The sequence below is a fragment of the Bos indicus genome, chromosome 12, assembly GCF_029378745.1.
Source record: "Bos indicus isolate NIAB-ARS_2022 breed Sahiwal x Tharparkar chromosome 12, NIAB-ARS_B.indTharparkar_mat_pri_1.0, whole genome shotgun sequence".
Classification (NCBI taxonomy): Eukaryota; Metazoa; Chordata; class Mammalia; order Artiodactyla; family Bovidae; genus Bos; species Bos indicus.
The window spans coordinates 13303735-13317436 of NC_091771.1; the positions used below are offsets into that span (position 1 = coordinate 13303735).

Here is a 13702-nt window from a genome sequence, read left to right on the forward strand (position 1 = left end):
AGCTCCAAAGCTTTGGTTCTAAACCACAAGTATTGACTCATGCTCTCCCACATGAATTCAATGCATGCCAAATCCAACATGTAGGGCACATGTGAAATGAACCAGGAGTTCTGGCACAGACACTGGGCAATGTCAAGCTGACCTAATGTGTGGTTACTATATAGTTTTGAGATATAAAATGCTACCTTCCCAAACTTCCATAAAAATGTAATTCTGTTAGGTTCAATTATATGCCAACCTGTCTTCACAAGAATCGATTGATTCCAGCAATCAAAATACTAACGTGCTTTCCAAGGGCCTAGCTTCTTCGGTTGAGTTGGAACATAGCACTCAATGCCCATTAATTGTGAAGCGGAAAGTTTGGCAGAACGGTGGAACTCCCAAGAGACTCAGGATGGACATCTACAAAGATCCAAGTAGTGTTACAGATGAAATCCCACTGATCTTCTTTAATGTACACATAATCTATATGCCTTAAAGACACCACTTTTATAAAATGGTCATGAGAATGCCTAGAAAGAATACACACTTTGGCCCAGATAAATTCATGTCACAAATTAAAGTCACACACAAGGACTACGCATTGTTTAGGAAGTGCCAGCCTCAGTTTTAAGTTTTCTGTAGATAAAATTCATTTGAGTAGCTTATCTCTCACTCCTCTCTTCCAGGCAATCAAGGCTTGTTCCACTTTGCATTTTTATATAAAATTTGTATGTCCCAAGAGGGTTTTAACTGAATATATTTGCATGCAGCATATACTATAGGCACCTAGATATGATGAAGGTTTTGTTAATAAGCATTTCTAATACAAGGGAGATTTTCTGCTGTGCTCCTAGCCTTTTAGAGTGACTTAGGGCAGGCCTACTGTATCCTTGATATGGGTTTAGTTTTTCCAAGGGCAGATTCCAGGGAAATTCCAGAGTACTGCTGACCCCTCCAGATGTATCACAAGTCCAGGGGACTCCCAAAATCATTCTGCCTACAAGTGTTCTTCAGAAAAGAACTAGAATCTCCCCCCTCTCTCTAGCTTGCTCCAAAGCAGTTCTGAACCCGCAGTCTGTCATTCCGTCTCTATCACAGTCCTTATCCAGATTCCAGAAGCTGCAGGAGAGCTCTCTATGGCCCCAACATTTGGGTGTCCACAAAATATGAATGGCCAAACTCAACTAGTAGAGCGGCACATTTAATTCAGGGGGCAACTGCAAGATCCATTTCGCCAATCTTAGAAACTCTTTCTCTGGAACTTGCCTGGTGGTCCAGTGGTTACGATTCTGCGCTTCTAACACGGGAGTGGAAATTCAATCCCTGGTTGGGGAACTGAGATTCCACATGCCACGTGGTGTGGTCAAAAATAAAATAATAAAAAAAAAAGAAAAAAGGAACTTCTCTCTACTTTTGGCCATTCTTTTGGATGATTACTCTCTCTCTGAGTACAAAATGGTGTAAGTACCTAGGTATTTTGGGTAGGGTTTGGGCAGGAAGTCACATCTGTAATCAAACTTCCATTAAATAAAGTTAAATAAAATACTGAGGTGGAGAGGTAGTGGAGAAATGAAGGGAAAATTAAACTCCCAAATTTAATCAAACTCTAAATCTCGAATCTTACTTCTCGTTAAACAGCCTCATATATTGATTCAAAATGAGTTTCACATCCTTTTTTTTTTTTGCCCAGCCCTGAACTGCAAATGCTAATATGAGAGACCACTTTGAAAGCTCAAAAGTGAAGGAAAAGTTCTGGAAAATTTGGAGTTGGTTGTACCTAATTTTTATTGAAGATCCTGATTTACAAAATTTATTCTTCTAAACAGACATGAATTTACCCATTTTTAAGTTTTTTTTCCCCTAAGATTAGAGACCTCAGTCGAGTTGACATGTTTTAAATGTAGCCCTCCCGTTTCCTCCCATTCACCTACATTGTGTAAAGCATTTCTAAACTTTAGAGGTGGCTGACTGAAAAAAATGGTGTGTGGTGTGTGTGTCTATATAGACAGTCCCCAACTTACAGTGATTCCACTTAATGATTTCTCGACTTTATGATAGTGTGAGAGCAGTGTGCATTTAGTAAGAACCGTAGTTTGAATTTTGGCTTTTCCTGGGCTAGTGCCACGACACCCCCCGTGACACTGGACAGCCGTATCGAGCCACGGCTCCCTGTCAGCCACGCGACCGTGAGGGGAACAGCCAACACGCTGAGAACTACTCTGCACCCTACAGCCAGCTCTGTCTTAAAGTTTCAGTACTGTAGTCAATAAGCTACATGAGATATTCAGCACTTTATTATAAGTAGACTTTGTGTTCGATGGTTGCCTGTTAGCTCATGTAAGCGTTCTGAGGTAGGCTGGGCTAAGCTATGACATTTGGTGAGTGAAAGAAAAGTGAAAGTATTAGTCACTCAGTTTGTATCTGACTCTTTGAGACTCCATTGACTGCCCGGCTCCTCTGTCCATGGAATTCTCCGGGCAAGAATACCGCAATGGTGGCCATTCCCTTCTCCAGGGGATTCTTCCAGACCCAGGGATGGAACCTGGGTCTCCTGCATTGCAGGCAGATTCTTTAGTGTTTGAGCCACTAGGGAAGTTAGGTGTATTAGATCCATTTTTGACTTAGGTATTTTCAACTTAAGATGAGTTTATTGGCATGTAACCCCATCATAAACTGAGGAAGATCTGTGTGTGTGTATGTGTAATATAAATGCTGCAAAATAAATTTATATATGTAAAATAAAAACTGTGTGTGTAAATATAGGGGCTTCCCTGGTGGCTCACATGTTAAAGAATCTGCCTGCAATGCAGTAGACCTGGGTTCAATCCCTGGGTCAGAAAGATCCTCTGGAGGAGGAAATGGCAACCCACTCCAGTATTCTGGCCTGGAGAATTCCATGGATAGAGCAGCCTAGCAGGCTACAGTCCATGGGATCCCAAAGAGTTGGACATAACTGAGCGACTTCAGTGTATGTGTATATATAAATATGCATATATGTATGTATGTATGTGTGTGTATGTGTGTGTGTATATATATATATATAATCTAGCTAGCTAGCTATATAGTTGGAGAAGGCAATGGCACCCCACTCCAGTATTCTTGCCTGGAAAATCCCATGGACGGAGGAGCCTGGTGGGCTGCAGTCCATGGGGTCGCACAGAGTCGGACACGACTAAAGCGACTTAGCAGCAGCAGCAGCAGCAGCAGCTGCTATATAGTAATTATGTAGCTGATATTGTAAATGAACTGTGTTCTCCAAGTAGAACATAAAAGCAGCAGCAATCTATACTGACAGGAAAGAAGTAAAGAAAATGGACACTGTTCCCATTTTTTTAAAACTGCCAAGTGGTTTATATTACTCAGACGTAAAGAGGGAGCGTTTACTGTTGATCATTAAATATGTACTCCAGTCATACCCTAAAAGCACTGTGGGAGAAACCACAACTTTGCCACACTGAGCAAAAGAGAAACTGTTGTCAAGAGTCTGACATATTTTCCAGTAAAAGAAAAATCCAGTTGCCAACTACATATGGGTTCATTTTGGGCTCCTGGAACCAACAACACATCAGCATGTCTTATGAAACTCATGCACGGCTGTATATCATCACAGAAAAAAAAATAATTGGTTTTCCTCGGAGTATCTCTAAGTTGATGTCATATTCAATAACCCTGTAGTTGAAAAATCTATATGTGATGGATGAAGTCTGGACTGTCTTTTGAGTTTAATTCCTCCCGTGCCAGATTCTCCAGGACCTGAGGTATCTGTAGTTCTGAGGTGAGTGCCTGCAGTATTTAGAAAATGCAGCCACATGCTACTCCTGCCAGATAACGAACTACGGAAGAACAGTTTGTCTCACGTGGACCACAGCCTCGTTCCTCACTCCTAACCACGCCGAGGGGGAGCCCGGCTAACCTTGGGACCTGACATCGGGCTCAGTGCCGAGGTGTGGCTGGGTCGGCGCTGTGCATCAGGGAGTGAGGCTGCTGGCTTCGCCTCCTCTGGATCTGACGACTTTGGGAACAGCCTGAAATATACGGGCTACCAAGGTGGGGTCCCCGGCGTGCTACCAACACATCACCATCAGGAACACTTCCTTATGAGACTGAGTGATACCTTTGTATATGCTGATGGGTTGGGGGTTTGGCTTTAGCAGATGCAACCTGGTAGATACAGAATGGACAGGCAACAAGGTCCTACTGTCGAGGACAGGGAGCTATATACTCAATGTCCTATACTAAACCACAGCAGAAGAGTACGAAAAAGAATGGATACATATATATCCTTCTACTTCTCTGTCTATCCGCTCTATTAATTTTTGAGAGTTTGATATTGAAACTCCAACTAAAAATCTTCATTTATCTACTTAAAAAATAACTGTAATATATCATGGAACTATATGTAACTTTGTTCTGTATTTTCCAAGTCTCCTGCAAATGTGTTATCGTACTTAAATAATTTTAAAAATTAAACAAAAAAGAATGTGTGTACATGTGTGTGTGTGTGTGTGTATATGTATATATGTATATGTGTGTGTGTGTGTGTGTGTGTGTGTGTGTCTGTATAACTGGGCCACTTAGCTGTAGACCGGTAATTAACACAACATTGTAATTCAGCTGTATTTCAATAAAAATAATTTTAAAAAGAACACTTAGAGCTTTCTCTGGGCCTGGCAAAGAAAAAGCCAAGCTTGATATATTTTTTGGGGCAACTTGAATATGTTTTAGGCAAACACCAACTTTCTTCCTTCTTTTCTTTCGTGAGCATCTCGTTTCATTTACCTTGGAGAAATGAATCCAAACTCAGGCAGGGAATCCTGGTCAGCTGTCCTAGCCTAGCCAGCTCTGTGGTCTAGATGGCCTTGTATCATTAGTGCTGCAGGTCTGGCCTTAGAGCTGACTTCAGGGCATGGCCTCTCCTGAGTCTGGAGATCTGGTTTAGGGTAGAAGATCCCCTTTGGACTGAATCCAACCCGGCCTCCAGTTGTGGCCACATCTTGAAATCGAGATTTGTAACATGTGACTTGCAAGTTAATCTGTTTTTCTTGTATTCAGTTTTATGTTGGATAACCAACGACTATACATGGTTGGAAAGTGAAAGTGAAAGTTGCTCAGTCGTGTCTGACTCTTTGTGACCTCATGGGCTATATATTCCATGGAATTCTCCAGGCCAGAACGCTGGAGTGGGTAGCCTTTCCTTTCTCCAGGGGATCTTCCCAAACCAGGGATGGAACTCAGGGATCGAACCCAGGTCTCCCGCACTGCAAACAGATTCTTTACCAGCTGAGCCACAAGGGAAGCCCGAGAGCAAATCAGGGGCTGGTCTGCCTGATTTGTAATGTATGTAATATAATCTTGATGAAGTTAATCCTATCTTTGACCAGAAGACAAAGCTTTTAAATCATCAACACGTTGGAGGTGAATAACATAAAAATACTGCTTAAGTGAATTATTACTAATGAGAGAACAGATGAGGAAAACAGAATTTCCTTACCAATCAGCAGAGCTTCTTTCTCTGATTTTAAGCCTTGGCTTCTTTTCTCAGTGTTGTTCTCTCGGTCTTGGTTGACCAATGCGACTGTCAATACATTGATTTCCTATGAAGTCAAAAAACAAAAACATGTAGGTTTTTTGTGCATTCCGACAAAAGCAACGAGGTCTTTTAAAGTCTATAAGAGAGGTCACTGCTTCTATTTATAGCCGAAGATCAACTTTTATAACTGGCTGGCCTACTTACCCAAGAGTAGAAAAGTAATTCTAAAACTTAGGTTCCCAGCTACTGCTTCTAGTGAACTAAGTACTAAATAACTGAAAAAGTGGCACATTTTGTGCAAACTGTGTTACTTTTGTCCACGTTTTGATAAAACTCTGTTAGCAAAAAAAAAAAAAAAAAATTGACCATAGCTAACTTTAAGAAGTTTTGAAGTATGAAAAATTTTTCTGAAAAGCATATGCAGACTAATTTACAATATTATGTGAGTAATCTGTGTCAGTGTACGAGGACACAGGCCTGTGGGAAGGTCAGATAGAACTGGTAGGAGTGTTTAAGTGGAGTAAGTATATCCTTATACACAACTGCAAAAGGAAGATAAAGCAAAGGTTGGGAAATTCTTTTCTTTGAAAACTAAAAATGAAGAATTGTACAACAAGTTGGTATGGGAGGCTGGACTATTTTTAGTTTTTTATATGGTCTTTTTAATTGAAAAAGAGAAAAAGATTTAACTCATATTGTCCCAGACTTGATATTAGGACTCATAATGGGAATAATTTAATAGAAAATCAAGTTTAATGATCGGAGACCTGTATATATGGGATGGCAGAATCATTAGTGTAGTTGATTCTTGTTGGAGGGCAATTTCTCACTGAAAAATACGTCTCAAAGAAGGACTAGCCCACTGATAAAGAATTAAGGATAGGGGCTTCCCTGGTGGCTCAGTGGTAAAAAAAAAAAAAAAAATTCCACCTGCCAATGCAGGAGACATGGGTTCGAGCCCTGGTCAGGGAGGATCCACATGCTGTGGAGCACTTAAGCTTGTGTGCCACAACTATTGAGCCTGTGATCTAGAACCCTGGAGCTGCGAATGCTGAGCCTGCACCCCACAGCAAGAGAAGTCACTGTAATGAGAAGCCTGCTCATGGTGACTAGAAAGTAGTCCTCACTCTGCACAACTGGAGGGAAGCCCATTCAGCAATGAAGACGCAGCACGGCAAAAAACAAAACAAAAAAACAAAACTGTCATCTTAAAAAAAAAAGAATTAAGGACACTGTTTCCATTAGCGGATGGATTCTGTCAGAAGGACAGAGGGTAGGGAGGCAGGGACAGAGGACAACTTAGATGGTTTGGCCAGTGATCCCAGGATTGGAGCTGGTTACAGCACAGATATTTAGCTAACCTTTACACATTAACAAAGCTGGCCAGATAAAAGAATATAGGAAATTGTTAGAAGCGTGTTGAGTCTGTAAAGAGCACACCCCAACCTGAAGGCATTCAAATTAAGAATGATTGGGGCAAGTCTGGAGCCCGTTAGACACAAAAGGTCATGAGAATGAAAGATGCTCTTATACTTGCACAGAAGGGATCTTGGAAACCAGTCCCAGCAGAAACACAATTCAGAACTTGAAAACAATAAACCCAAAGGTTTATGTAGATGAGATGAGAACACCTGATAAAGAAGAGTCACAAGCAATTCCTTCTGTGATGAAGTGTTTTAAGGGCTAGTAGAGAAGGCAATGGCACCCCACTCCAGTACTCTTGCCTGGGAAATCCCATGGACGAAGGAGCCTGGTAGGCTGCAGTCCGTGGGGTTGCACAGAGTCGGGCACGACTGAGCGACTCCACTTTTGCTTTTCACTTTCATGCATTGGAGAAGGAAATGGCAACCCACTCCAGTGTTCTTGCCTGGAGAATCCCAGGGACAGAGGAGCCTAGTGGGCTGCCGTCTATGGGGTCGCACAGAGTCGGACACGACTGAAGGAACTTAACAGCAGCAGCAGCAGCAGCAGCAGCAGAGATGTATCAAGAAAGAGGACGGATCAACATTAACCAGGATGATGACAGTGTTATTTAAGAGAAATATAAATAATGAACTTCAGGGCTGAGAAGAAACAGTATCTCTGAGAAGGGGTGCTCTGTTAACAGCCAGGATGATGACGGGGGCCAAATGAGATCACGAGCAGAGTTTAGCAGATAACAGACCCACATTAGCTGCCAAAACTGAGTGGTGTCCTGGGGCATTGCATAGCTGAGGATCCGGGTTGTTGGGGGAATATGGATCACAGAGGGCAGGCAGCAGGTCAGAAACCAGCAAGAAGAGGAAGGGCAGGCCAGACCAAGGCCAGTCAAGAGTGCTGTAAGGCACCCGTCCTCATGTCCAAAGCTGAAGTCATAAAAGAAAGGGACTTTGAGCAGCCTCCACTAAATGTGGCTCAGTCAACAAGGACTCAGACGTGCCTCACCAGTGACTGTTGCTTTGATGATTGGAAAATTGAAAGTCCTGGGAGCAGCTTTCTGTGGAAGTATTTTTTCAGACTGAAAATGACAGCCTATGCTCTGCTCTTAGTATAAAATCCACGGTTTAAGTCTAAATCCTAGTCTGACCTTAAGGGTTTCATATTCTCTACTTAGGATGTTACAACTTATCTATTTAGTAATTGGGGGACATCTTTTACTACGACACTGGATCACAGGTTAGAAAGACTTAGACCCATTTCTTAAAAAAAATTAACTGTTCATTCCCCGCCCCCCCACCACATCTATGGAATATAGAAGGAACTTTCACCATCAGAAGCATAAAATTGTTGTTGAGTCGTTCAGTCCTGTCTGACTCTTTGCGACCGCGTGGACTGCAGCACACGAAGCTTCCCTGTCCTTCACCATCTCCTGGAGCTTGCTCAAACTCATGCCCATTGAGTCGGTGATGCCATCCAACCATCTAAGCCTCTGTTGTCCCCTTCTCCTCCCGCCTTCAATCTTCTCCAGCATCAGGGTCTTTTCCAATGAGTCAGCTCTTTGTACCAGGTGGCCAAAGTATTGGAGCTTCAGCCTCAGCATCAGCCCCTCCAATGCATATTCAGGATTGATTTCCTTTAGGACGGACTGGTTGGATCTCCTTGCAGTCCAAGGGACTCTCAAGGGTCTTCTCCAGCACCACAGTTCAAAAACATAAATTCTTCAGCATTCAGCCTTCTTTATGGTCCAACTTTCACATTCATACATAACTACTGGAAAAACCATAGCTTTGACTATATGGACCTTTGTAGGCAAAGTAACATCTCTGCTTTTTAATATGCTGTCTAGGTTTGTCATAGCTTTTCTTCCAAGGAGCAGGCATCTTTCAATTTCATGGCTGTAGTCACTGTCTGCAGTGATTTTGGAGCCCAAGAAAATAGTCTCTCACTGTTTCCATTGTTTCCTTATTTGCCATGAAGTGGAAAATAGAATTTGTATCTTTTATCCCATACAAATTCTTTGCCCTGATAGATGTAACATGCCCTTAAGAATTACATGTCTACTAGTGAAGGTGTCCAGGTGCTTAAGAGACTGAAAACTGGATACAGTAAGTGCAGCTTGGGTTAGGAAGTAAGAGAGGTTATCAAGGACAAATTGCTAATAGTGTACCAAGTATACACTAGGAAGGAAACATTAGGATGGGGATCAAGGGTTTCTTCACCGTGAGATCAATAGGATTATGAAATAGTATTCCAAGGGCAGTGGCAAGAACACCATTCACTTGACATGGTCGAAAAGCACTCCAGACTAGAAAATGCACAATAAGTAACAATCCTGCACTTGGCAGGAGAATGAGCAAGATTATCTAATAAATCTTTTCGCCGTCTACCTTTTAACTCTAATTTCTGTGACACTTACAGGGAATCATGAAAGGCCTGGAAGAAGAGGTTTTCAATAACTGGAAACTACAGATGCCACGGAGGGTTTTTTCAGACTTCTGAAAGGTTAGCTACTCAAAGGCAGACATTTCTCCTTTAAGAGTCCTTGTCAATTACTTTAAGAGATGGTCAAAGTAATTTATCCATTTAGAGAAGCTGTTTTTCAATAATTTACTGAGCTAGGTTCGCGCTTTGTTGTTTTGTTTTTGTTCTCCTCCACCTACCAAGCCCCTAAGAACCAAGTACATGACTTCTCTAGCCTTATAAAATCCTCGTTTACTCCTTTCATTATTCCTGGGACCTCCTTAACTTTCATGCTAATTTCTTTCCACCACAAAGTTTCTTGAATACATGGTGTATACCCACTGTGGCTACTGCCTCACCACCTGGAATCTCAGCTTCCTCATTATTCACCCCCTGAAACTATCCTTTGAACTGCTTATATTTGTCTCAGTCTGTGTACCATGTGATACTTGACATCACTCACTCATCCCTTCTTAAACCCTCTGCCTCTCTTGCTTCTGTTACATAAGAAGTCCTGGTCTTTTTCCTCCTAATTTTTAATTTCATCTTCATTGGCTTTTTTATTCCCTCTGTTGGCCCAGGGGCTTCCCTGGTGGCTCAGATGGTAAAAAATCTGTCTGCAAAGTGGGAGACCTGGGTTCAATCCCTGGGTCGGGTACATCCCCTGGAGAAGGGAACGGCAACCCAGTCCAGTATTCTTTACTGGAGAATTCCATGCACAGAGAAGCCTGGTGGGCTACAGTCCATGCGGTCACAAAGAGTCGGACATGACTGAGCAACTAACACACTGCTGGCCCAGTACACATGGATAAAATGGTAACTTTCTTATACTCTTAACTGGGGTACTTTTGCCAAAGCTCAGTCACCACTTTTTCTCCTCTATTTCCTTTGATCAGAGTTCTTTCATTCTCCTGGGTTCATCTATCATCACAGTTCACACTTACCTTCTGTTCCTTATCGTCAATCGACCCCTGGGCTTGCTTGCTTTATCACTTCCCATTTCAAATTCAAAATGAAAGGTGGGGGGCTCCCCCGGTGACACAGTGGATAGGAATCCACCTGCCAATGCCAGGGACATGGATTCAATCCTGGGTCCAGGAACATTTCACACGCCATGGAGCAACTAAGCCTGTTGCCGCAACTGCTGACCCTGAGTGCCCTGAGAGCTGCACGCTGCGACTGCTGACCCCGCGTGCCCTGAGAGCCGCAGGCTGCAACTGCTGACCCCGAGTGCCCTGAGAGCCGCACGCTGCAACTGCTGACCCTGTGTGCCCTGAGAGCCGCAGGCTGCAACTGCTGACCCCGAGTGCCCTGAGCCGCACGCTGCGACTGCTGACCCCGAGTGCCCTGAGAGCTGCATGCTGCGACTGCTGACCCCGCGTGTCCTGAGAGCCGCACACTGCGACTGCTGACCCCACGTGCCCTGAGAGCCGCACGCTGCGACTGCTGAGCCCACGTGCCCTGAGAGCCGCACGCTGCAACTGCTGAGCCCGCGTGCAGCAACTAATAAGGCCCATGCACCTAGAGGCCATGCTCCACAACAAGAGAGGCCAGGGCTGTGAGAAGCCGCTGCCCTGCAAGGAGGAGTAGCCCCTACTTGCCGCAACTAGAGAAAGCCTGAGTGCAGCAACAAAGACCCAGTGCAACCAAATAAATAAAGAAAAATAAATAAATTCACCAAAATGAGAGCTGGTCGTGAGGTGGCAGAAGGCACCCTACATGCTTAAGTTTTGCCTTGGCTCCTCTACGAACAATGAGTTGACCTTGGGTAAGGAAAGCAACATCTTCAAGCCTCGGATCAATAGTCTAAAAATGAGGGTGCTGGAGAGGGTTCATCATCTTTGAATGTATGCGTCATGGAACCCCATCTCTAAAATTAACTAGGAGCAGATCTCTAGAATTCCCAGTCTATTACTTCTTTCTTCTGTTTTATAATATAGGACTTCTATTTAAAGCTTCATTTAAAGGGATGTCCTCATTTTTAGTAAAATATTTTTGATTATTTTTTTTAATGTTAATTTACTTATTTTAATTAGAGGCTAGTTACTTCACAATACTGTATTGGTTTTGCCATACATCAACATGAATCCGCCACAGGTGTACACGTGATTATTCTTTATAAAGTCCATTACTGTCTTAAAAATTAATGTAAATGCATATTCTCTGCAAAACAACATGATTTCAGAATAGAAAAAAAGAGGCATTCTTTAAGGTGCAATTCTTACCCCTGGTATACTGCCTGTACTTAACCATCTGTTAAAACTCTGTGGAGGAGCGTGTGTCGGGGGTGGGGGTCAGGATAGGAGTTAAATACTTACTTACTTATTATTTAAAGTAATACCTTAATAAGTATTTACTGAGGGAGGAGGGTTCAGGATGGGGAACATGTGTATACCTGTGGCTGATTCATGTTGATATATGGCAAAACCAATACAATACTGTAAAGTTAAAAAATAAAAACAAATAAAACAAATAATAAAAAAAAACAGTACAAAAAGGGTTCAAAAAAGTTTAAAATATGTGCAGACTGTGACTTTAGAGGGTAAGAAAGTAACAGTATATGACAAAATACATTCATTAGGAGGAAAACAAAGTTCAAAATTTATAAGACATAATATTTCTTTAAATAAGTGTAAGCAAATTAAATTCAACAGATAATAGTAACTACAAAATATAAAATTATTCAGTGTATTAGAGCAAGGTATGCTTCAGTTACATTATGATGTTCCTCTCTAATTATTTAGTCTGGAATACAAGTCAGTGTTCTCACCTCACACCAGTCAGAATGGCCATCATCAAAAAAAAAAACAACTATAAACAGTAAATGCAAGAGAGGATGTGGAGAAAAGGGAACCCTACTGCAGTGTTGCTGGGAGTGTAAACTGGCACAGCCACTCTGAAGAGCAGTATGGAGATTCCTTAACAAACTAGGAGTAAAACTACTCTATGACCCACAATCCCACCACTGGGCATACACCCTGACAAAATCACAATTCTAAAAGATACATGTACCCCGATGTTCATTGCTGTACTATTTACAATAGCCAGGACATGGAAGCACCCGAGGTGCCCACTGACAGGTGAATGGATAAGGAAGTAGTGGTACATATACCCAATGGACTATCACTCAGACATAAAGAGCAAAGAATGTGAGTCAGCTGTAGTGAGGTGGGTGAACCTAGAACCTGTTACACAGAGTGAAGTCAATCAGAAAGAGAAGAACAAATACCGTACAGTAACACATGTATATGGAATCTGAAAAACAGGACTGACGAACCTATTTACAGAAAAGAAATGGAGTTGCAGACCCAGAGGAGGACTTGCGGACACAGCAGAGGAAGAGGGCAGGATTAACTGAGAAAGAGGCACTGGCGTATAATATACACAACCACGTGTCGAGCAGCTAACTAGTGGGAAGTTGCTCCGTAACACAGGGAGCCCAGCCCGGCACTCTGTGACGACCTCGAGGGATGGGATGGAAGCAGGGAGGGAGGCTCCCGAGGGGGGTGATATATGTATCCAGTCTAGTTGTATATGGATAGCTAATTCTCCTTTCTGTATAGCAAAAACCAATACAGCAATGTAGAGCAATTATCCTCTAATTAAAAAATTAATTAAAAATAAAAGACTGCATCCTTTGGAATGAGTGGAATGTCCTTATTTAAAAAATGTGTGCATCCAGGTCCCTCCTGATGTGGTGCTTCTTCTAAAATTCTATAATGCCTACATTCTAAAATGTCCAGTTCACCTCACCTGTCAGGGCTGCATTTTCTTCTAACTTTTCTCTTTCACTAGTAGCACCATCATCCTTCCACTTGCAGGCCTTTGGTTCATCCTCTCCTGCCCCCAAAGACTTTTCTAGATCAGGATCCCATCGAGGATCTGTGAAATCTCTCTCCTGCTTCTCTCCCATCGCCACTCCCAGTGCTCCACTCTCAGTCCGCTTCGTTTCTTCCTTGGACCACAGCAGGGACCTCCTGCTTTGTCTCTGCATCTGGCTTCTCCCTCTTCAAGTCGACCTTATATGGTATTACCAGATCAGTTTTCTAAAATGCCACTTTCATCTTGTCAGTCTCCACTTAAAACTCAGATGCCTGGGGACTTCCCTGGTGGCTCAGTGGCTAAGACTCTGCCCCAAATGCTGGGTTCTATCCCTGGTCGGGGAACTAGATCCCACATGCTGGAACTGAGACCCAGTGCAGCCACATAAAAACAAAAATTAAAAAACAACAACAACACTTTGGATGCTTTCTGATAACCCGTGGAAAAATGCCAGATTGAGCCTGGCATTTCAGATTCAGTCCTCCCCTT

At 42.7% G+C, this 13702-nt stretch overlaps 1 protein-coding gene across 2 annotated transcripts in view; it reads right to left on the bottom strand.

Moving 5' to 3' along the window:
• Window positions 1-13702, bottom strand: part of ENOX1 (ecto-NOX disulfide-thiol exchanger 1) — a 342949-nt gene that overhangs the window by 31845 nt on the left and 297402 nt on the right. For both annotated transcript variants that reach the window (XM_070800030.1, XM_070800029.1), the window contains exon 13: window positions 5474-5576. In XM_070800030.1, the coding sequence (XP_070656131.1) occupies window positions 5474-5576 (103 nt within the window). The remainder of the gene's footprint in view (window positions 1-5473; window positions 5577-13702) is intronic.